Raw genomic sequence first — 25,948 nt, forward strand, 5'->3', positions numbered from 1 at the left:
AACATAAAAATGCGCTGAAAATTGCAACAAAAGAAAAAATAAACCACAAAGCATCTGAAAAATTAAGTGAATTCTTGTGCAGCTGTCAACGAACGTCCAAGGATATTCGACTATTTATAGCATAAATACACACATTAAATAATATGGCATAAACGGTGAGTGACAAAATAAACACAATTAAGCTTCCTCGTTTTGCAAATGTATATGCAAACTAATCAAGAGTAGTTAGGTTTACTTAAGTGGGACATTGGTGGGATATTTGTGGAATATTTCAAGTGGGATATATTTGGCGTGGCAGACAGATTTTGCTGATTATGTTGGCCTTTAATATTAACGAAGTGATAATAAATCGAAGTACACATCTAATTTTGAAAATAAATTGTTATAATTTGCAAATATGGCAGACGTTTTTCGTTGATAATTTGTCAAATGAAAAATGTAAATATGCAATTGGGTTTTCGATAAGCCTTTTAAGTGCTAAGACATTTACTAAACCACAAACTGTACAACATATCATTCAAAGCATTTGGCTTTCTTACTCTCTTGTTCTCTGAGCAAGGGAGCGAGTCTCGGACCCGAACAAAAACGAAGTTGACGGGGCACCAGAACTAAAGACTATCAGCTGTCCCATCTATATATTGTATGGTTAGTGATCAAATATACTAAAGCAAGTATTCAGTGCTCTATTTAATAGTGTCCGATTATTGTATACCCTCTTCGCTAGCGTGTGAACATACATAGAACTAAAGCAAGTATCCACATGTTCCATATACATATGTACATATATACTAACCAGAACCTACCTCAAATGGTCTATAGATCTTTTAAGCTAAGATATATTCGTATATAAACCTTTGCTGAACATCTGTTCTTATCGATTTCTGAGCATTTATTTATCGATAAATTTGAACAAATTTAATTTGTGTATATTTACGTCATATACAAGAACTGTCAAGTCTACAGTCTCGGAAGTCGAATATGCAGAGGTCTTAAATTGTTCATACATATGAATGTATATCATTCTATTTAACTAGACGATTTTGTTTAACATCTGTTTTAGATGATGCAGGTGTTGGTAAAAGTGTGCCACTTTATTTATAAATATGCATGATTATTAAATATGAATATAAAATATTTGTGGACTTTGAACTGCTTTTCAAATAATCGTCAATTTATTGAACTTGTCTAAGCTGGTTAGTTCAAGCAGCAGACATAGAACTTCATTCATGTGACATTTATAGCAACAGTTCTTGTTTAAAGTCTATTTATTTACAAAAAATAAGTACTTGAGCTACTTTTTTTTTATGTCATTTCTGTCAAAGTTTTGAATAGCTTTTTACTTTGATGTCGAACAACATATTTCGCAAGCTGCGTAAACTTTCAAGACGAGACATTTGGGAAATTGTGTCATTAGCATTTGAATAGTTTGATTACATTTTGGATATTACGTGATTTGTTGTGGTTTTGAAAAACGGCTCACAATCGAAATGAGAAGAAAAATTGAGTTGAAAAAAGTGTGACACCGAATATCAATCAAATTCAAAGTCACAAAGGCAACTATTGTTGAAAGCCAAAATGTAGGCACAGCACACAGCAAATGATTCGAGCGAACACGAAACATTCACACACTCACAAAACATTCACACACTCACGAATAACTTTACAAACTAGCAAAATGTTTGACTGAATTTTGTTGCTGCTGTTTCTGCTGCTGCCAACAATCAAGGCATGGAAAATGTGTGGAAAATCGATTAAAACAACGTAATGGAAAAACTTGGAAGCTAGCGACAACAAAAAATTGTTTGTCAGTCCACAGAATTTCCGCCATCAGAACCTTCAATCAAAATGCCACTCGAACCTTCTTTATGTTTTCTGTTTACACGTTTCACCAATTGTTTTCGCCAACTCGTTCGTACACCTATCATCTATATAGAGCAATTCTCAACATTATGCCCAGTTATCGTTGGGCTTTGTGTGCTTTGCTTTCAGCCCGATTCGAGCCCAGACACACCTTTGTCTTTCATTAAGGCCTATTACCTCAGCCTCAGCCTCAGCCCTCCGTTACAATTAAGTTACATAAAATGTGTGTAAAATATTGTTGTAATCATCGAATGAGTTTTTGCTATTGTCTAATTACCAGTAAAAGCGCACAATAAATTTTTGTAAATTGTGAAACATGCGCATTGGCCCAGTAGGAAATGTATTTATAATCTGATAGAAAACGGTTTTTTAACTCTCAATTATAAAAACAGTTTCAGTTTATGTAACACAATGCATGTATAAGGTAAAAGCTCTGATTTCGGTTGAATAATTATGAAAATTTCATACACAAATTTATTAACACACAACACAAAACATACATATTATTTAAAAAATTGCCTAATCTAATCTATAATTACGTAAATTTAACGTACTTTTGGCTAGGAGGCATAAGCTAAGAAGCAATATTTTGTATATTAGACTACTTTATTAACGTAATTGATATATTTCCACAAGAAAGGGTGGAAAAAGGGTGAAAATTATTGTAAGAAAACAAACAAGAACCTTATTTACCACAAAATCCACCTAAATTAGCTGAATATGGGTGAAAAGCTGAGCAATGACAATGAAATATCTCAAAAATCATTAAAAAGTATATTACCAATTATCGCAGCATTTTGATAATATTATATATATTTATTTCTGTATAAATTATAAATATAACAAAATATATATACACGTTATATATCGTTATATTTCATTGCTATCGAGGGTGGAAAAAGTGTGAAAGTAATTGTAAGAAAACAAACATTTCCCCGAATTATCCGCCTATATAACCTGAATATGGGTGAAAAGCAGGGCATTTAAGAAATATAGCTCAACTGTAATCAAAAACCGAACAAAGCCGCGCAATTACCAATTATCGCAGCAAATGCTCTCCAAGACATCTAGCATAATAAAAAACTCGGTAAAGCCAAACTTTTTTCATGGCATTATTTAATTTAACGCTCTGCTTAAGCAGAAAAAGCTAAAACAATATTGACGCCTCGAGCATAAACAAAAGTGTGGAACTTCATAGGAAGTAGGCGCAAAGAATTAAAAACAAAAAAAAACAACAACAAACTTTTTTGTTTCTAAAAACAAGCACTTAAAGTTGGCCATTTGATGTGTTCTGGATCTGGGCCTTCTGTCTAAATTTTCCGTTTCAGTTGCCATTAAAAGCGCATAAAAATAACTAGGCGCGCACTTAAATTTTCAGTTTACAAACTGCTTAAACTTTATATGGGGTTCTGTCGGGCAGCGTTAATGTGGAAAAAACAACAGACTAAATAAATGGCCAGCACTTAAAATATCTAAAACGTATAATCAAAATACCTGAAGTACACAAATTGAATACAATTTTAATTGGTGGTTGGGCTATGGAAAAAAAAAAAACAAAAAATGACATGGAAATAAAAAATGTTCATTTTCAAATGCAGGTCTTGTTTTCGCTTTTCATTCTCAGCGCTGGGAGAAAGCAGGTGACGTTGACTAAGTAACAAAAAACAATGCGTGATTTTATTGCAACAAACAACACTTAATGAAATTGCTAGACCCTACTACTCGACTGTCAAATACCCTGCATGCGGTCATATGATATAGGGAATTACATAGATACTGACTTTGATATAGAATATATCAAATATTGAATATGGAATAATATGATAATAGAATAAAGGGAATTAACTTAATATATATTTATATTTAAATGGAAAATTTTTAAAAATGTATTTGATATCAGTTTAATTTGGACATTGATTACGCAGCAAAAAAAAAAAATATATTTTATATTACCCATTTATTTTGGCTCCGAAGTCTTCATAAGTCTGGATTTTTTAAAGCTGCGACTTACAGTCGCCTACATGCAATTTGTTAGGGTTTCTTAGTCTGTAAATCTTAACAATTTATTTCTTGACTCATGCTAATTAATCACAAAACATATAGAGAACTAAAGCTGTTTGCTTTAGGCTCATATAATCATTGTATATGCATATTTACGTAAAATTTGACACCAAATGTTTATTTTTCCCACTCAGCTACGAAATAATCAAATAGAATTTATATATGTATATTTATATATGTATTTATTTATATTTATTTTTTTTATATAGAGAATTTTTCAATTAAGCTTAAAATTGCTCGCAAATCTTTTTAAAACTTAAATATTCAACTTACTTTAAAAGTGCGAGAATTTGAATATATTTTTTGGAAAATATTAAATACGTTCATCTCACAGGCAACGTGTTCTCTATGAGTCGTATGCAAATGAAAGCCCTGCTGAACGTATACGCCCTATTAAATTGTTATATGCAGGGTATAATTATACACCTCATTCGACACAACAAAAATAATAATAGTAATGTTTGTCTAAGTTCACGGAAACTACAACAACAATTTAACTTCTGTGCGTATCTCTTTTTGTGTATCTCTTTATCTGTATCTGTATCTGTATGTGTATCTGTATCTGTATATCTGTGACTGTGTGTCAACTGACAGATTGAAACAGATTTAGGGCGCACCTATTCACCTATTTATTTAATTTTTTGTTATGGCACAACACGGCGCATACACATGGGTAACTCATGTGTGTAGCGAGTGTGTGTGCTTGCTTTTACTTTGTCGCATGTTTGAATTTAACAAATTTGTTTTTAGGTCATTTTTATGTGTGTTTTTTTTTCTGTCATTGTTACAAATGCAATTCGTGTTGTGTTCATCTAAAAATGATTTGGGAAAAAATACACACGATTTTTGCATGGGTCGCGCAATTAAAATGCATTTTTTACCTTAGCTCTGTGTTTTTATATATTTTTCCCACTTTCCGTAAGCCGGAAGCGGACAGATAACTGCCAAATAGCTCTTAATTTAGAAAAACAAATTTATTCAAATGGCTTACTTCGTTGTAAACAGATATTCCTAAAAGCAAATGTATTTCTTTTCTAAAATTAAACTTGTATTGGGTTTGAACCAGCGTTTTCACTTATGCACAAACAGAAGCGTTTGAACCAGCGACTTCATTTCTATACTCACATACAACATTTATCGTTGATCAACGTTCAACTACGAAAGTGAGCACCTAAAATAGGTGTTTCAGTTATTCAGAAATAGTGCGAGAAGTCGCTAGTTCAAATCCAGTAGCAATTTCAATTTTTATTACTGATTCAATTCTTGTATTTTCAATTGTGTAATATTTAGAGGTGCGATTGTTAAAAAGACAATTTATTGAACAGACTTAAAGCTACAAAGAAGATAAATTAATACTTTTAGTTCGGCAGTTATACATAGAGGATAGAACGCAACTTATAAATTGTGCTTGGCTTATTACACATTGCAATTACTCTTGAACTAGGAATTGTTTTTAATGGACATTTTCATTCATCATTCATTAAGTCACATACTTACAACGTTAGCTTTTGACATGGCACTGTCATGGCTAATGTGGATTGACAATTATGATTACGGGTATAATTATAATCGACAATCGAATTTGATATAGTTCGTCAATATAAACGTATTCAGTCTATTAAATGAAATTTATATTTTATTTTGTGCTGAAAGTTTAATTTGATTGTGTTCAGATCGAGGCTTTAGTAAAGACTGAATATTTGGAATATATTGGTCTCAACGAGTAGAAATTTTGTTGACATGAACAGCTGAGCCAACATTGGTTCAAAAAGTTTGATATTTGTAAATCGTATTTCTTTTTATGGTGATAAAAGAACTTAATAAACTACAAGTTTTTTGTACGAAGGTATATAAGTATTAAATATATGTGTGTGTGTGTTTGTTTGTGTGTGTATGTATGTGTGTGTGTGGGTGGGCGTGTGTGTTAGTGTATGCATGCATGTTTGTTTTCTAATAATAAACGCAGACCCAGCTTATTTGTCGCTGTGCTGCAAATTAAAATAAAACGAATTTTTGCCAAGTGCTCTTCTCCTCGATTCTCAAGAATTCAAGTAGGCCTGCTGAAATTCCACAAGGCAGGAAACGTTGGCTGTGGAGGAGCAACTTGTGGCGGTGGAGCAGGAGGCGGTGACGCAGGAGGAGGAAGAGCGGGTAGGTAGATGTATGTATGTATGTATTTATGCACATTTGTATGCATGTATGCAGTTTTGCATATATACAAAACAAGCATGCATACAAACAAGCATACATATACATGCAAACCTAAAACTTATCCAAAAATATTTGAATCGCATTTTCCACCGAGGATTCTGCGAAAAGTGTGAAACACGTCTCAATTGATTTTTTACTTAGATCCTTGTAAATGAATTTGAGTGCGAAACGTCACCTACCAAATTCTTGACCCCCATTTCCACCAAGGAGGAATGCATTTTTCGAGAAGTGTGAAACACCCCTCAAATGAATTTAAACAAAAGATCTTTGAAACAGAGTTTGAGGCGGATCGGATGGTAAACAAAAAAGTTTCATACAAACGTTTTTCGCCATTTTTCCACCCATGCAGGTGGAATTACCCGAAACCCCGTCTTAGCGTGCACCTTCATTACGTAAGGTAACTACAGTGAAAATTTCACCACCCCTGAGCCTAAAGTGCAGTAAATAGCTTAAAAGGGGTCTACAAAACTTATTAGCTTATCATTCAGAAAATCTCAAATTGGTATAAATACATTTAGCATTTATTTAAATAAGTAATATAGAGCATTTGCGTATTCCTTTCTTTACAAAAATTACTTATGTAAATTCTCCGAGGCGTGAACGCTTTCAAGATATTTTTGTGCTTTGTTGTTCTTTTCGGATCATTGACTGCAGTCTGTGCGGATGCATTTGTATCTTCTTAGATGTTGTTCTAGCTAATCCAATGAAGCGCGAGTATTTCAGTCCAAACACAAACAGCACGTAAATAGCCCGAGTTGAACAAACAAGCACTTGCCACAAAGAGCTTTTTGTGGATGCGCCTGATGCCTAGATAATGCCGAGTTGATGTTGCGGGCACCACTTTGTGGGTCTATCTTTATAATCAGCTCGCAATCTGTTTGTTTTCTTTAGTAAATACAATTCACATAACGATGAGCACTCGCAAGGCAATAAGATCAACGGCAGTAGCGCACAGCAGCTGCCTCTCGAATACCCTGTAAATAGGAAGTAAAAGCAGCATGCAAAACTAGCAGACTTTTATGATCAAACTTTATTGCTGAAATTGTTGCGTACTTAAAGCATTTGAATCTAAGATTATTCTTCTTTTAATTATTTTTCCTTTTCTTTAAGACCTAATGTTAGCTGACAAAATTAGTCAAAGAAATATTTAACTTTTATGTAGTTTGGGCAAAGTTAAATTAACTAAAAGACAAGCCTTTTTTAAAAAGTTTGCCTAATTAATAAAACCATTCCTTCTTCAAGTCAAATTCATTTGACTGTAGCTTTTGTTAACTTTGACAAGCGCATTAAAACAAAACATGAAAACACTTACGTATTTGTTGAAGTTCTTAAGATGATTTAACCACATGTTTAAATTAATGTCAACTTTAACAAGAGCTTCCAAATGGTCTAATGCTTCGAATTAATAATTAATAAAACAGTGCAGGCCATTCACAGTCTCCCATTCTCTAGTTTGCAGCAGGTTCGGTTGTTTTTGTTGTTGCTGCTTCTCTTCTTCTTGCGGCTTAATGGTATATTTATTTATAATCTCAATGCGGTCCGTGTCGTCGCGTTGTTAGCCTCCTACGAGATTTTTCGTCTCTGTTGCTGTGCCACGTTCTCTCTCTACAGCTATTCGCCAGCTAATGTGTGTGTGTGCGTATGTGTTTAAGCTAAAAGTTATTTCTGTATTGATGTCCCGCTGGCTACGAGCACACACACACACACAACACGTGCCTTCAAACACACACACACGCACGCACACACACACATTTGTGTCAACGCGTTGTCGTTGTTTCTGCTGCTCTTTCTACTCTTTTAATATTTTATGCTAATCTAATTATATTGCATATTTTATAAACAATGAAGACAATGGGAAAATAATCACGTTCGTTTACATATCAAAATAATTGACGCACATTTTGGCTGATGTTTGCCCAGCTGCCGATTGTAAAACTTAATGTGCCAAGCTTTAGATTAAAACAAAATTAAAGTGCTGCAAACAATGCATAGAATTCACAACTTGTTGGGGTTTTTGTTTTTTCCCTTGGACCTTGATATCAATAGACATGTTACGATTATGTCTGTTTGTGTTGGGGTTGGGGGAGGCGAATGTGCGCAATCGGGTTATGACTTCGCCTTCTTATAAAGAAATGCTCGCCATGATTTGCAGTTTGACGTCACAATTTATGAGCGTTGTTTAACTGTCTGCGAATCAATCACATAATTCAGTCGAGTTATTTGCGTAGGTGCTGCTTATGTTATCCCGAAAGTATGCAATAGCAAACATGTTATTAAATGCTGCTGATAATGCATTTGCATCTTCTAATAAAATGAAAACAGACTGGGAACTATATTACGCGGCTTGGAAATCATCCAAATCGTCTGGCTAGGCGCCTTCTAAAGAGACGTAGAATTGGAGCAGTCCGAATGCGGAGGAGATTGCGCAGGTTTATAAAAAAAACCCTATCTTTGTAAATTTTTTATATTAGACTTAACAGTAGAATATGTAGTATTGTAAATATTCATATAAGTTTAATTAAAGTTGTTTCCATAATAACAGTAAAATTAAAAATAAAGCAAACAAGAAATCTAATAAAATGCGTTCGTTTGCCTTTTGCAAATGATGCCATGAATAATAGCGTACTTTCAGCTCACAGCGCACATAACATAATGTTAGTAAATGCACGCCACTCGCTGTTGTTGTTGTTTTTTAACCTTGAAGTGAGATAATGAGCGAAAATGCTGACTGCTGGACTTTATATATTTTATAACATTTACTTAATTCGCTTATTGTGGCTGGTCGACAATTTACAAGTCTTTTCTTGTAAACTTTTCAATTTGTTAGATCTTAATCCTGTTCTAGAAATGAGATTAAAAAATGTTGTTTAAAATTGACTAAAATAACAAAGTTAACAAGCTAACATGAATAAAACTTCATGTTCTTTGTGAATTGAAATGAATCGAAATAAACAGAAATTCTTTGTCTTGTGATGGACCCGTAGAAACAAGACCCAAAGCAAGAGTACAACTATTTGCCATGCAAAATGTGCCGCAAATTTTTAGTTTTAAAATTCATGCTATGTACATCCATTTATATATCTATCAGAAAGATCGCTTACATATATATCTGTTCATATGTCACGTCCTTCGTGGGTTATTCCACAGTCCGACTATCTGACTATCAGCGCTCTGCTGATGCGGATCACGCACTCAGATCCCAGTTTTCTGTCTGGCTCTTCGGTCTTTGTCTCTGCGCGCGTACATTGAACCTGAACCCCAACTGAACTGATGTAATTAAACACAAAATGTGATAATCGGAGACTGTACAAATATAAGAATTTCTAAGCTTGCAAGCAAGTAAGTGCACACAGTTAGTTCCGTATGTTTTTTCTACTTCTTTTTTTCTGTCAACATTGACTCTGAGATTGTTGTGTGTGTGCTTGTTAGTGTGTGTGTGTGTGTGCTGACTTTTGGCTAAAATGGTAAAGGTCATTAATGCGCAAAAAGTTTTCAAAGCCACTTCTCAGAGCGCCAAATAAAGAAACTTGTTTGAGCAACAGACTCGTAAATTGTCCAGCAGGTTGGCGCTTTCAATGGGGCATGTGTCATGCTTTGAAGTGACTTTCGTATACCCTTACAAAGGGTAGTGAAATATTTTGATGAAATATGTAACGTATTTAAGGAGTCTTATCCGATCTCATATTCTTGATTCGAAATAGACATGTTGGTCATAAAAGTTTGCACACGTCCGTCAGTTTCGATTATTCGATCGTTTGAAAATTAGGTTCCTCTAAGTATAACTTTTTGTTTGTATTTCATCAAACATTATCTTGATAAAACAATATCAATATCGGACTTCATATATAATTGACACATATATCTACTGGAAGAATCGATGAAATGAGCTTTTGTATGAAAAACTTTTCTGCCTTTTACAAGATTTGAGCTCCGCATTTCTCCTGATACATCTGCCAAGCTGTAAGTCATATTGTCCACAAGGGTGTTCAATCTTCGGCGTATTAAAGTAAACAGTTTTCCCATTTTTTTCGTATTTTTATTTCATTCTGTAATTCACTTTTTATTCTGTGTACTGTTTAATTGCCCGTCCGCTTCATTCATTTGGTGTGCTGACATTTTCAGAATCCTAATGGATATTTTGAGGCAATCATCAAAAGTATTCATCGCCTGTGTGTACGGAAAGTGAATACAATTATTGCGGTGACAAAACGAATTTTGATTCAAAGTACATTCATTGTTCCTTGCACATAACTCTAAACGGGCATGCATCGGGCTTGCAGTTCTATATACTATGCATTCATATTGTATGAATATGGTATATAAGTTTGTTCGTACAGGAAGTGAATTTGCAAAACTTGTTTTTTCCGCCGTTGATTCGTTGGCTTGTTTTGGTTTCTGTGCTAGCAGTAAAGCACTGAAAGCTACAAACTTTCCCAAGGCATCTTCGCTGAGATATTATAACTTATCTGTATATTAAATATGACAGGTGTATATAAAGTTTTGGCAGGCGATTCTTAAGTTTAAACTAGATTAAGTTTCAATTAGTACTTTGCGGTGTATAGCTGGAAATTCATTCAATAGTCTGACTCAATGTGCATTCTTTAAAAGCAATTAACTGCCTTTTCTTTTATTCATTAATGCGAACAAAAGAACCAATGCATTCAACTAAGTTGTACTCATGTGACGCATCTAATAAATATGTCTAAATATACACAAAGTATACAAAGGGTACATGAACATTATTACACTTGAGTCATACATTCGAGGCAATAAACCAACTGCTATCCTTCTTAAGTTACAGACTTACACAATTATGTCATAAAAGAGCTATAAAATAATAAAGTCTAGACTAACAATCAAAAATGTTCACGAGTCAGAACCAAAATATTTCTTAAACTCGTTTGAAAATGAAAATTTAATCGTGAAATAACATTTACACACAAGAAATGTGTATTAGCCTAGCAACAAGGTGCCAAAAAGATAAATGAACCAATCTTTTAAGTCACTGGTTCGTTCTTTGGAACCAATCCATAGAGGTTTGTTATGTACAGAAACTTAAATGTTTGTTATGCATCATTATAAATGCAAGATAAGTTTGGAATCAAAAATTGTATACAAAATATCTTTCGGTTCAATGAACCGAACTTTATTTTAGTAACTGGTTCAACTTACCTAAGCCGCTTCTAACTTATGTATAAACGAATAAAATATAATTCAAAGCAGATGATAAAAATAGAAGAAATACAAATATTCCCTTTTCTTGGAACTCATAGATTGGATGAGTGCGCACTTTGAGATACAATTTGTTCATTTATGCGATACATCTCAGCTGATAAAAATGTGAGCAAATGATAAATGATAATTGCTGACACTCGAATATTCCATTTGCCAATTGATAAGAGCTGCGGAACTGTGCTGATAATTATGCACATTGGAGACGCAGGCTGCAGCTGTTTTCAAGTCTTTGAAAATTGTTTCTTTGTTGCTGTCTGGCCAAAGTCTTCTTCATTTTCCACTGCCGTTGATATATATATATGTGCTATATACAAATATACAATATATTTTGTTTAGGAGGCACATTTGCGCAAATAGAAAAACTGTTGCCCATAGAAGCAGCCGTGGAAGCAATTACGAAAATATATTGTATAAACAAGCTGATAAGACTGCGGACATTTTGAAAACTAAACAATTAGAATTATGACAACGCATCGTGCCCAACTTTACAGATACACTTACACACACACAAACACATTCCCAAGTACCTAGTCTCAACGGAGACATATCCGAGTAGGTACTCTACTCTACTTTGCTCTAATTTTCTCATGTAATGCTGCATGGCCTCGACCGTTTTTATTTGACATTGATGATTTGATAATCTCTCTAGGGGAGGGCACGCACGTTTTTTTTTTATTATTTTTTTTGTTTTAATTTTTCGTTTCCTAAGCTTTAAGTAAACCTCAAACGTCGGCGAGACCGGAAAGTCTATTGTGCGCGTAAACTTCATGTTGAAGCTCTGCCTAAAGAGCGCGCACATTTATTGCAAACTTTGTACACAATTATGTTGGGCAATTTGTAATTTACTGCCCGAGTTTATGTGCAAACATACACAAAGTGGCACGATCTTATACCCTCACGGCAGGTATGATGATTTTGTTAAGTGACATGTATTTTGCAATAAGGGAAGTACTGGGAGATAGATAGATAGATAGATACATAGATAGATAGATAAATGAAAAGATAGATAGATTCAGGTACATGATCAATAATCAAGTCTCTCTATCTCAGTTTTAAAATTACTTTCTTTAAACTGACAAAGATACTTTATAAATAAAAACAACTAATTTTTCATTCTTTGCTAAATATTTTTATTAAAATGTCTAATAAATTTCAATCAAGAACATTTTACTTACAATTATTCATGTTGTTTATTTACATTTTGTCCCCAATCTATAAATTATAATGCCATTAAAATTTTTACATTATTTTTTTGACTTTACTATCTACGAACTATTAAAATTAAGTAACTAATTAATTACAGATAAATACTTAACTTATCTACCTGTATTATTATGCATATTAAACTACTATTAATATATGAAGATCATTTATTTTTAGTACAATTTGATTTCTTCAGCAATTTGCTCCACACATGAAAAATATTTTGTCTAGGCTTCGAAACGTTTATTCATAAAACACAACAGAAACCACTTTAATATTCTTTGGCTCATTTTTAGACATTTTGTTAACATCTAATTTATATTTAAAAAAAAAAAAATCGCCTTAACATATTTAGCACATAGTACGTATTATTGCATATTGCATGGCGATAAGGAATTCTCAATATTAAATAGGCGCTCGGGCAGCATATTTGAATGATAAGAATTTTTGTAAGATTATAAAGTTGCTTGACTTTGTGACCCATATTTCGGTAATCAAATAATAAATACATTGAGGGAATTTTGTTACGAACAATAATGAAATGCTAAGTGCGTAATTTAAATGTGAAGACTATACATATATATATATATATTTTTAAATGATTCCCCAAATCAATCGTTATAAATTACTAGTTAAAAGCTACGGTTATGTTCCAAAAACACGTTTAAGCTGTTCGCTCCGCTGTGAACTGGTTCATATTTATTTTAAAATATTTTCTCGATAAAAGTAATACATCTCAGGGCAATGGTTATTTTTTTTTCCAGTGTAAAACCCGTTCAAATATCTGGGAATTTGGCCACAATAAATATCATAATTTTGTTTTTCCCAAGAAAATTATACAATGTCAAATTTCTTGCTGGGCAGCAATTAAATTTTGCCCAATTGGGTTTTTTGTTGCGATTAAACTTTAAAGTAACTTTTCGTTGTTTTAGACAACTGCAAACTCGAGTTTCCTAATACCAAAAGCGCCCCTCAGTGCTCCCATTCGCTGCAATTGAGACATTCGTCCATTTACTTTGCGTTTGGAAGGCTTTGTTTTTTTGTTGAAAAAAGCAAAAAAATATCTGTCTGAATGCGAGGGGCTTCCATATTGTTGACGTGCTTGGCCACCCACCCAAATGACTCGCAGAGCACAACGCCAACGGGTTGTTGTGAGTGTTAGATGGACTGTATCGGATTACGGGTGGGTTGAGTCAGTGTTTCGGCTCGTTTCGAGCAGAGGGAGCAACTAATCCTCTTAACCAGTTGCCAACATTTCTGTGCACCACACACCACACTCCACACACCTCACACCACACACAATGCAATACGCAGCGTACAATATGCAATTGTATAAATTATTATTATTGTTAATTGTGCAAAAAGTCACATGTCACTTTGAATGTGCCACACACATAGACAGTGCGAGCGCGTTCGTTGGCTCGTTGACTCGGCCTTTGTGGTTGTAATTGTTGCTCAAGATCTGTGCCCATCTGTGTCTGCGTCTGGGTCTGCCTCTCGAATCATCTGGGCGGCACGCAAAGGTGCCACCTGAGTCACTCGCCTCGAGTTGAATGGACGGCGACTTTGCGGCTTTGCGGCTTCTGCTCTGCTCCATCTGCTTTTGATCTTGTTTGTCTTTGTTCTTCTGCCTGTGCATTCCCAAGCATTGGCCTCGATTATTATTAGCAACGGTATAGTTAGTTAGTCGGAGCACCGTTAATCACCGAGCTTCAGACGATCCAACATTTTTTGCATATCGACAATAAGATATACCCAAATGGCAATTCCGTCTAATGAATTGGATCCGTCCGTCGGACAAGTGACCAGCATGTGGGTGTGTTTCTGCAACCGGTATTTATAATTGTTCGTGTAAATGTATCTGTAGGTATTTATATATCTGTATCTGTAGGTATAAATGTATCTGTATCTGTATTCGTGGCCATTGGTAATGGTTCATGCTTCGGCCAGCTTTGAAGGCCATGCGGTTCCACTTTGGTTGACAGTGCGTCATGCCTAACTGGATTATGTATGTCGTTTAAAAAGTTATGCAAAACTAAATGACAATACACATTGGAATACATTGAAAATTGAAAATTGGCAACAGCAATAATAGTTGAAGTCGCCAGAATGACGTGCACTTAATTAACAGCTGACCTATTGCAATTTAAATATGTTGGCGAATGTTGAAACACTTTCAGAACAATGCAACCTACTGTGGCAGAAGTATAGTATAATTATCCATTCACACTCGACTAACATATGTTTATTATTTGTTTTCCCCAGCTCATTTAGCTAACTCATATATTAAAACAGATTTCTAGTTAAATTTTCTTGTAAAGTTTGCATATGTGACTTGTAAAACAGACTTTCAGCTTGCACATTTGCATGTCAACTAAATGTTAAAAATTTTAAAACAACTGGCAACGCCACGTCCATAAATTGGCAACACCTCTGATAAAGAGTGCGAAAGAGGGTGAGCGAAATAAATATTGAGAAAGAGTGTGTGAGAGAGAGAGAGAGGATGCTAAAATAAGAATTCAAATTTAACATCATGGTAAAGCAGCTTGTAACTTTTATAATCACGATAAACCTAAAACACTTTCGTCTGTGAAAAAAATGCATATTATCAAAATATCTTACCCCTTACATGACCATACATCTCCACGTTTTCCTTTTGTATTTACAAGAAAAAAAACCTTACATACACTAGTTATGTAATATCTACCATCATTTGCGTTTTATAATCAACGTCATGACAAAAACCCATCCGCTGATCAACAGTTGGACCACTGTCTCGGGTCCCAACTCATTGCTGCTGGGAAAAACATAATGCTATACATTATCTTTAATTACCGAAAAGTCAAGTGGATTTTAAAGTTGATTTCATATTGTGGTCACTTTTGTGCTTTCACCGCACACAATGTCAAGAATGTCAGTTCCCTCTTAATACTTTATTCAGGCTATGATGATCTTGTTTTTTTCTTATGACATTTGTTGACATTATATCAGACAATTGCCCTGTGGAAATTAACTCGTTCGAATTATTGTCTACTTAATTGAAAATGACAGATGATTGAGAAAATGTATTTTTACATGAATATTTAACATGTACCTACTTAATAATACATAGTACTTAATACTATGTACACTTAAAATACATTCTTTATAAAATGCAGCCACACTGAAAATATGGTAACACTAAAGTACAGATAAACGGCTGTAAGGGAATAACGGTTGCTCTGAAATACGCTAACACTGTAAAACTGTTATACTAAAAATACTGTCACAAAAATGGGGTCACACTTATGAGAAGAATCACACTGAAGTAGCGTAAGGTAGTTGTAGTAAGAACGTGGTCACACTGAAACACAATCACACGGAAAATTTGGTTACACTAAAGCACAGTCACGAAAAAATACGGTTACACTGAAAACTTGCGCCATGGCTACCATTTTTTTTGTACACTTCACTTGTTAACAAGTACTTCATGGTCCTTCAATGGGATAACATGATAAAAGCCATGTCCTCCATTGTAACTGCTTTTTTTTAAATCCAACCCGTAAAAAAACTGTTTTTCTGTTTGACCTGAAAACCTGCTCTCTGAACCAGAAAAAAAAGAAGAAATTTCAATTATAATCCATCAATATTGATGAATTTAATTCATTTTGTGACTCCTCCATTTGGGACATGGACTAGGCCCGGGTAAAAAATTGCATTGGCTGCTGGCCAAAAAACGAGGCAGAAGAACAAGAGAAGGAATTTATAACATTTTGTCATTTTGGATGCGCAGATGCGACATAAGCGGCAACTTTTGCTGTGACACCAAAAATGGAAAACATAAAAGCAATAAGCTGAGCCATTTGTGGGTCAGCACGAAGAGCCGAATAGAATATACGATAGGCCCCCTTTTTTGGGGCTAGTTATGGGGGCGGGGCAACTACTTGCCAGGGTATATAACATATATGAGCATTAAGAGCGGCACATAATTGGTTAACTGGCTCAGTGCAGTCTAAGCTCAACATTAGCCGGGCATTTGCCCCTAACAAATGGGTCAGATTGGAAGCCGTAAATTACGTTTAAACAGAGTAGAACCAGAAACTTGGAGCACGGCAAATCTTCAATTAGCCGCCGCTCATGCAATTTACATGAGCCAACCGCGGGCCGGAGTCGAGCAGGGGTTGAATGTGCCAACAGCACAGCAGGTGGAACCATTTGGCCATTTGCTGATTATACGCGCGAGTACGAAAGCGAAAGCGAGCATATTGGTTGTAGACAACGTTCGACCTGCTGTGAATATTTGGAATATATAGTCCTTATATCTTTAAAGCTAGACTCAACACATTTGGCAAATAGACCTCCTGATGAAATCCTCTAAATCAGACAGAAAGATCAAAATTGTTCGACTGCAGTTTCCAGAGTTTTGCAGGTAAAGTGAAGCATCTTAGAATGATGATTACCCAAGAACTCCTTTAAAGATCCATATGTATATATTATATATCTTTTACTACATTTTCAAAGCAGTTTTTGGTCTATAGATGAGTATTTCGTGTATGCTATTTTTGATCCAATACATAAAAAAAGAAGAGTATTTTGCAGTCGGGCACATATTTGCTGCGGCGGCATTGCCAATCGATAACTCTCTGCAATGACCAAAGACTGGCACATATACATATATAGTTATATATATATACATATATGCCTATGCATAATATATTTATTTATAAATGTGGGTGAATGTGGGCGTGTTCAAGTGATGGGCCTTGCTGTAGTTGTCGCTGTTGCTGCTCTTTGCGGAGCCGCATATTAATGAAAGGGAAATCAGCAGCTGACGTCTGTCGTCGAGTCTTGCCACTGCGTCTTTTGTTGCCCATTCAGTCGACTGTTGTTGCCAGCGCCAAGCTGTGCGTCCTCGTCCTCAGCCCTTTTCGAGAGACGAGTCCACAGGCACATGGTCATGTAACGTGTGTATTTTTAATCTGAAACGGCACCAGCCCCATCCTTCAGCTAATGCCCATGCTCCATTGTCTGCCTTTCCAGCCTCCAACGAGGTGGTTCGCATGTGTGGCAGTTCAGTGGGGCGAGGAGAGGAGGGAAGGGGAGGGGAGGAGGCGTGGCACCACTAAAGTGCTGACTGGATGGCGCCTTCCGTAATTATTCCGCATGTGCAGCAGCTCATGGCCACTTGTCGTTTGCTGGCACAAAGATTTAAGGCACAATTAGTCGTGCAATAGAATCCAACACTTCAGGACACCCGGAAGTTGCGACGCACAAGGAATCTCTCACACGATATGACTTCTATAGAAATGCGTAGACTTCAACTGTCTGGCCTGACTTACTGACTGGTAATCAACGCACATTTCTTTTACGGTAGTCAGGTTATGGGTTGTGAGGGAGTTGCAGCCGATTCGAAGTAAGCTCATTTCCACGTAGACTTTATTCCCATCTGAGTTCAAATTAGATTGTCAAGGGTCGTATAAGCACATCTTTAATAAATACGCAATTCAGTTCTTTTTGAAAACCCAGCCCAAGGTCTGGAAATGTGTAAAAAACTGGGATATGGAACTTTGCTCGAGCAAAGCCGGGTAATACCTGCTAGTTTTGAATAGCTCTTTGACTTGTATGGCATTTAATTGTTTTAATATCATGCCGTCAGTCTTCATATAATTTAAGCCTTCCTCCCTCTGGTTGGCTCTGAATATGATTAGATTTCAAATTAGAATATTATTTTATTGATATATGTTCTTTTATTATCTTATTTGTATTATTGTATAGACATATTTTCCTCAATAGGTACTTATATCCAAATATCAAATCCGTATTTGTATTAATTTTTTTCTATCTTTCTTTAATATCTTCAAAAATTTGGTGCCATTTTTTTTGTCCTTATGATGTTTTACTTTTAAAAGAATATTGGAAATGGAGGAAACCTTTTTTTCCTTATTTTTCATTTACATGTGCATAAGGTACAACAAGGTTAAAGAAAAGATATTGTTTAGACATCAAGAATATTTTCTCACGTATATTCAACATATAATCAATCATTTTCTTCTTCTTTGTTGTTTGCAGAATTATGCCACAAAGCTTTAGCAGAGGAAAAACGCAAAAGAACTGATTGAATGGTCGGTGGAAAACGTATGGTAAAACAAACATAAATGCAACATTATGTCAGCCAAGAGATCCGGTCCACAGCAAACACATACAGAGCAGTATACGAATCCCTCCTTCGAGCAGGAACTCAGCCCGGCCACAGGAGCAGCAGCTACAGCAGCAACAACAGCAGCAGGAACAAACAAAAGCACCGCGGGCTCGGTGATAGGAGCTGACCCGGACACGGGCATTGGCGCCGCAACCGGTTCCAACTCAGGTTCAGGTTCAGGTGCAGGTGTATGCATAAGCGATGCCGAGGCGGGCACGACACATCGCAAAGGTCACAGGTGAGAAAATGTGCAATGGCACGACATTAGTCAAGGCACTTCCGAGCATTTACATAAATTGACACCTTGCCCGAGCAAACACAGCTCGACATTATTGTACTCGATACTCAATAACAAACAGCTAAGAGCCGCCTTTTCGAATGCCTGAATATTTGAATATGGCTGTAATTAGCCTGGGGGAGGAATTCAGAGCTCCGTTGGGCTGCAGCTCGTGCGCCTTCAATAATTCATTAGGGGATAGACACAATCGATGGCAGTCGATTACGACGACTCGGTCAAATATTGAAATATTGATAGAGTATACCACGGCCTCCCTCGTCAATGCCTAAGTCAGGGACAGGCCGACAGGCTGTTGGGCTGTCGAGCTGTCGGGCACGTGAGCCTTTTGGCCACATTCAGTTACTCCGCGAGCTCTCTGCCTAGTTGGTTGGCTGGTTGGTTGGTTAGTTGATTATGTAGCTGCAGTTGCCAAGTAAAAGAATTGGCCTCCGGCCTGAAAAGAAAAGCCTTTGTCTTTGGCATTGAATCGCAATATTGCAAGTGAGTGTTGTCCTCGACTGCAGTCCTTCAATTTCCATTAAGGCAAGTTCTAGGCCAGATCTTCCATCAATTGTTTTTGGTTTTTTTTATTTTGTTAATTTTTAATTGACATCATTTTTGATGGGCTTTAACAGATTGTGTTGTTTTTCCTCTTGAAATTCAGATGTTTTCCAAATTTGTTACAGACTTTGAAAAGTTGTTTTGTATTTTAAAAAGAACAAAAAAAAAGTATAATAAAAAAATTGTAACGCGCTTTGAGAGATCTTCAGGAATGAACAAATAAAAAGTTTTTTGTGTCCGTTAAAAACTCCAGAATCAACTTCTAGTTGAGTTTTGTAAAGAGCATGATATATTAAAAGTTATCGATAGATTGTGTTATCGATCATTTGATTTGTAGCTCAGGATATTTCTTGAAGTTCCGCCAATATTATGATAAGTTCATAGTTGCCTGATCGTTAAAACGTCAAAATTTTTGAAAATTAATTGAAATTGTTGTTTTTAGCTTGTATCAAAATTGAAGTTTAGATTACTTTTCGGCGAAGAAAAGTCATGAGAATAGTGTGGTACAGGAGCTGATTGTTTTTGTCTACTTGCAGGCGACAGGAATCAATGTACCAGATGACAGGCCTCTATTCGGAAACGAACAGCGGCGACGATAGCAGCATAGATGCCACCCACGACAACTCCCACGTTGGCGAGCTGTCCAAGCCAACGGCGCTGACCACGGCGCTGACCACGACGACGACGACGACGGCCATGGATAATGCGGTCCTCAAGTGCCACAGTCGACAGCCATCTGCAGCTGTTGCTGCTGCTGCTGCGGCAGCCACCAAGTGCACCAGTGCCGATCTTCAGCGCGAGGATGACGAGGACGAGGAAGAGTTCCGTACGCGAGATTGCGGCATATTGAATTGCCGGCCGTATGGCATACAAAGATTTGCTAGAATCAAGATATTCGTGCTGCTGCTCTCGCTGCTGGTGATGATGCAGCAGGCGCTGAGCTCCGGCTACATCAACTCGGTGATAACGACAATTGAGAAACGCTTCGAGATACCCTCCAGCTATTCGGGCCTGATCGCCTCCAGCTATGAGATCGGCAACGTGATAACCGTCATCTTTGTCAGCTATTTGGGCAGTCGTCGGCACATACCCGTCTGGATTGGGATCGGGGCGGTGATCATGGGCATTGGCTCGCTGGTGTTTATGGTGCCGCATTTTACGGGCGAGCCCAATCCGGGCATTGCGATCAAGAACAAGAGCAGCGATAACATTTGCCGCAGCGCATTGGTACGTGACCAAGACATGGATCTCGGGCGACTTTCAAGTGGTCTCTCCAATCAGCCGCTAGCGCCGCACACGCTGCGCGAGGACAATTGCCTCGAGGGCAAGGCCTCCACGACCGGTCCCGTGCTGCTCTTTGTCCTCGCCCAACTACTCCTCGGCTGCGGTGGCAGTCCGCTCTTCACCCTGGGCACCACCTATGTCGACGATCATGTGCGCACCGAGAGCTCCTCGATGTACATCGGCTGCATGTACAGCATGGCCGCCTTTGGACCAGTTGTTGGCTTTCTGCTTGGCGCCTATTTGCTTTCCTTTCACATGGACTCGCTGGGATCCACCATCATATCCATAAGTGAGTACATTCTTTTAACTACTACAATAGTTGGTTTAATTCTTTTAACAGTTAACTAATTAGAGCTGTCAAGCTGAGTAAATAAAGCTTTAAAGAACTTGTTCAACACTAGCTTTTTACATATTTTACAGCACTGTAATTGACATTTTTGCATTAATCATACGAGTTTCAGATCCATTCTAAAACTGTTAAAAATCGAAAGTTTAATTAATTAAAGTCAAGTAAACAATAGTCTGTATTGTAAGGCAAGGCAGCAAATCACCTGCTCAACACTGGTTAATATAACATTTTATAATAGCAATGAATATCGCATTTCCATATTATTTTCTTTACATCCGATGCTTAAATCTTTAAAAAAACAAGAATCAGTGCAGTGAATTAAAAACGGTAGAGTTTTTTAGTGATATTTAAATACTGTTTGATCGTTTAAACCTTTTTCCAACACTGTACTCGTTAAACACAGTTCAATATAACATTTTATAATAGCAATTAATATCGCAATTCCATATTATTTTCTTTGCATCCGATGCTTAAATCTTTAAACAAGAAGAACCAGTGTTGTGAATCAGAAACGGTAGAGCCTTTCTGTGATCTTTCAATACTGCTTGATCGTTTAAGTTGTTTTCTTCAATACTTTCAACACTGTTTGATCGTTTAAACCACTTTCCAACACTCCAACAAATCTTGCAGTTGACCATGTTAAGAAATAACATTTTGGGCTGATAATAAAACAATTAAATTCTGAATTAATATGTATGTGGACTTTTCCAACACTGATCAATACGTCTTATATACCGTTATACTCAATCTTATATTTGTTCCTTACTTTAGGCTTGATATATATGTATGTGTATCTGTATTGAAATGACTTTAACTTTTGATTGATTGCAGCGCCCGGCGATCGTCGCTGGGTGGGCATGTGGTGGGGTGGCTTTCTGCTCTGCGGCGTCATACTGCTCGTCGTGGCGGTGCCGTTCTTCTCCTTCCCCAAGGTGCTGACGCGCGAGAAGAAAAAGATACGGAAAAGCAGTGTTGTGCAGCTAGCACTGCCCAACAACTCGGCCGCTGCCACCACAGATGAGCTGGGCAAGGTGAAGAAGGAGATTGTGGCTGTCACAAGCAAGGAGGAGGAGGCACATTCGCCGCCCACGGTGGACACCGGCTATGGCAAGGACATCAAGGATATACCGCAGTCAATGCTGCGCCTGGTCAAGAATCCCGTTTATATTGTCACCTGCCTCGGCGCTTGCATGGAACTGATGATTGTCTCCGGCTTCGTTGTGTTTCTACCCAAATATCTAGAGACCCAGTTCAGTCTGGGCAAGAGCCAAGCAAACATATTCACCGGCTCGATCGCAGTGCCCGGCGCTTGCATTGGCATCTTCATTGGCGGCTGCGTCCTGAAACGATTCCAGCTGAAGCCCAAGGGCGCCGTGCAGTTCGTGCTGATCACGAACGTCATCTGCCTGGCCTGCTATGCTATGCTGTTCTTTCTGGGCTGCGACAATCTGAAAATGGCCGGCACCACAATACCCTATTACACTAGCTCCAAGCACGGCTCGACCTTGGACCAGCCCTTCCAGGTTAATCTGACGGCGGCGTGCAATTTTGGCTGCGAGTGCCTTACCAGCGAGGTGGAGCCCGTTTGCGGCAACAATGGCCTGACCTACTTTAGTCCCTGCCATGCTGGCTGCACTGCCTTCTCGTCCAGTTCCAACTATACAAACTGTGCCTGTGAGTCTTCCATCAGCAGACACGACCGAGACAATCTCTATTCTCATCTATTCTCTCATTTACAGGTGTTCACGCCAACATCTCGAGCAATATATATCGCGGCGCCGGCGGTAGCCAGGCGCAGGCATTGAGCGCCAGCGAGGACTTCGCCGAGGTAACTGTTGTGCCGGTGGCCACCGCTGGACCCTGCGCCACGCCCTGCCGCACAATTTACCCCTTCCTTATATTGCTCTTCTTCATGACATTCATCGTGGCCTCCACACAAATGCCATTGCTGATGATCGTGCTGCGCTCCGTATCCGAGGAGGAGCGCTCCTTTGCCCTGGGCATGCAGTTTGTCATATTTCGCCTGTTTGGCTATATACCAGCGCCCATACTCTTTGGCAACCTCATCGACTCCACATGCCTGCTCTGGAAGTCGTCCTGCGGCGAGAAAGGCGGCCGCTGTCTCATCTATGACATCGAGAAGTTCCGCTACAAGTAAGTAGAGTCCACAATCCATCAACATTCATCATTCACCAAACTCTTTCTCCCTAGATACGTGGGTCTGTGCGCCTCTGTTAAGCTGGTTGCGTTGTTCATCTTCATTGTGGACTGGTGGCTTGTGCGCAGGCGCAAGCAGCTCGAGAACATGAAGCCACTGAATGCTAGCGATCCCATTATCGGATCCATCATCAGTCTGGACAAACGTGAGTCAAAATTTAAATTGTTTTAAGCATGAACAGATTTATTCATTTATAATCTAAATACTTTAATCATTATACGAATATCGTTCATGCTTTAAACAAATTCCTTTCATATGTCTCTTTTGAAATGTTTTATATATTTTTCATCGAAATACCCTTTCAGTGTTTGAGGAGAAACTGACTGGTGGCGATCCGAGCACTGGCTTTGTTGCAGGCAATGGCGAGCTGATTATCCCAACTGAGATACTGCGACACTCGCGCAACGACTCGCGCACCATGCAGCTGGAGTACTGGTAAGTTTGTCCAGATTTATGTCGATTGCAATTTTTAACTATAAGCATTTGCAGCTACGACAAGTGCGGCAATGTGTTGCCGGCAGCGAATGCCTGTCATGCGCCGCAGACCAAGTCGAAGAAGCATTTCCGCAGCGCTTCGTGCGATGTGAAGATGATTAAGAGCTTTGCCAAGGATCACAATGTGGCAAGTAGCGCTGCAGATGCCGCTGGCGATAAGTACAGGAATCTGAAGAAGCTGCAGTCGCACACCCGCAATCACTCCACGGATCTCAATCCGCATGATGTGCGGCACAAGACGCTGCGCGATGATCCAACGCTGCCCATACGCTACATACAGAACCAGCTTCGTCCGCAAGACTGTGCCGAGGAGGACGACGACGATGAGCTAACCACTGGCTGCGGCCACTTCGTGAAGAAGCATTCGCGCAATCACAGCTACGATCAGATTTATATGCCCAACAATATACGCTTTGATGCCGACTTTCTGCGACATCCGCATTCGCATCATAGCAATCCCAAAAAGAACGTCAATGTGCTGAAGAACGTGGTGTCGGATGCCGGCAAGGTGAAGAATTCCAATGAGACCGAGGCCAGCTCCGGATCGCGTTGCCACTCCCGCAACAATTCCAAGGATCTGAACAGTCAGGTTGCCCTAGCGGAGCCATCGTCGAGTGGTCTCAGCATTCTGCGCCATCGCCGCACCAGCTCGAAGGATCTTAATTACAGCGTCCTGGCCACCGGCAGCACCATAGAGGCTCCGGCAGTTGCACATGCAACAGGCGCTGCCCAGAGCCGTGCAATACAGCAACAGCAGCAACAGCCGCACACCCGGAATTTGTCGCATCACAAAATTCAGATCGATGACGATCGCAACGAGTTGATTAACGATAACGACGATGACGAGGAGTCGGCTTCGATCCGCCTGTAGTTGCGGTAGTTGAACATGTTCCTGTGCATAGCGTGGCAATCTCTCCAATGTCTCACATAGCTTTAAGCTGATTCGGTTTGTAACAGCAGCAGAAGCCTATATATAAACACATTCCAGGCGTGTGCGTGCAACCAAAACCTTTGTCCGACTATATTATTTCCTTAAAAGTTGTAACCAGCTGCTTAACATGTACTTACAACCAAGTGTTCAATTGTACTTTCCTCATATAGTGAACAACAAAAAAATAATGTTTTTATACAATATTTCTAACTGGTTCACAGAAGTTCACAGTTGGAGCATTGCAACAATATTTATATATATATATATATATATATATAGTTTATTTATTGTGTAAGCATACTGTAGGAACATATTGTAGTGTTAGCTCCTTGTGATAGGCATATTTTATATTGTATACGTACCATTTACATAATAAGTGCTATTTGAGTGTTCCTCGAGAGCCGAAGGAAGATACATTCTGTAAACCATCTCAGCTCAGATCAATCGGAGGAGCACATGTTGCCAGCTGCCAAATTATTCAAGTCAGATTCATAATATCCGCGACATCCGATGAGCCCCTCAAAACATACCCATATTTAATTCCAGCCTGTAAGAATCGATGTGAACAGCTCCTGAGTTTGATTCCTATGATGTTTTTTTTGTCTAATCCCAAAAAGCTTTTACTCAATACTTGGTGGAATCTCGGTTTCGAAATGCAAAATTTGTTATGTATAAACAACAACAGAAAATGTATAGGAAAAATAAAAAGAAAACGCAGCTGAACTAATAATATCAATATATTAACAATTGTCAATGGAAATTGTGCTGTGAAATAATGTGTGAGTAAAGAAAACAAAAACAAAAATAATAATAACGAAACGAATGTTGGAAAATTGCAATAATAGAATATAACAATGCTAAATGAATTTCAATTGCAATCTATTTTATGTATGTTGTGCAAAAGTATATAAGGAACTCATATCAGAGCGAAATGGCAAGAGCAAGAGAAGGCTCGACTCTCACACAGAAGGATAATTTTAAAAGAACAAATTCCTTAATTTCCTGTTTTAGCATAACAATAAAGCCACATTTTAATACAAAGTGTCGTACTCTAAGCGATAATGCCTTAAATATATCAATTAAAT

General features: G+C 37.8%; 1 protein-coding gene and 1 long non-coding RNA gene across 2 annotated transcripts; one reads left to right on the forward strand and one right to left on the reverse strand.

Annotated features, from left to right (window-relative positions):
- On the forward strand, window positions 1–25,006 carry Oatp30B (Organic anion transporting polypeptide 30B). The gene is made up of 8 exons (XM_064692761.1): window positions 1–155; window positions 18,619–18,986; window positions 20,123–21,159; window positions 22,051–22,893; window positions 22,959–23,373; window positions 23,431–23,582; window positions 23,743–23,872; window positions 23,927–25,006. Exons 2-8 carry the CDS (start codon window positions 18,715–18,717, stop codon window positions 24,801–24,803), a joined length of 3,726 nt encoding a protein of 1,241 aa, XP_064548831.1. The 5' UTR covers window positions 1–155; window positions 18,619–18,714; the 3' UTR covers window positions 24,804–25,006.
- LOC135435614 (uncharacterized) lies at window positions 5,220–5,611 on the reverse strand. Its single transcript, XR_010437400.1, has 2 exons — window positions 5,419–5,611; window positions 5,220–5,361 (listed from the first exon to the last, which is right to left on the reverse strand). It is a non-coding gene; the product is annotated as an uncharacterized LOC135435614 (long non-coding RNA).
- Window positions 25,007–25,948: the final 942 nt, after the last annotated feature.

This window comes from Drosophila montana, unplaced genomic scaffold, assembly GCF_035044405.1.
Source record: "Drosophila montana isolate Dmon_TW-CO22-7 unplaced genomic scaffold, ASM3504440v1 contig_3640_1, whole genome shotgun sequence".
NCBI classification, from domain to species: Eukaryota; Metazoa; Arthropoda; class Insecta; order Diptera; family Drosophilidae; genus Drosophila; species Drosophila montana.

What these genes read in the sequence shown, in the direction of transcription:
- Oatp30B (XM_064692761.1), top strand. Translation starts at nt 18,715, where the DNA reads ATGTCAGCCAAGAGATCCGGTCCACAGCAAACACATACAGAGCAGTAT. An exon ending in ACACATCGCAAAGGTCACAG is followed by an intron (nt 18,987 to 20,122) that starts GTGAGAAAATGT and finishes GTCTACTTGCAG; the next exon opens with GCGACAGGAATCAATGTACC. An exon ending in CATCATCAGTCTGGACAAAC is followed by an intron (nt 23,583 to 23,742) that starts GTGAGTCAAAAT and finishes ATACCCTTTCAG; the next exon opens with TGTTTGAGGAGAAACTGACT.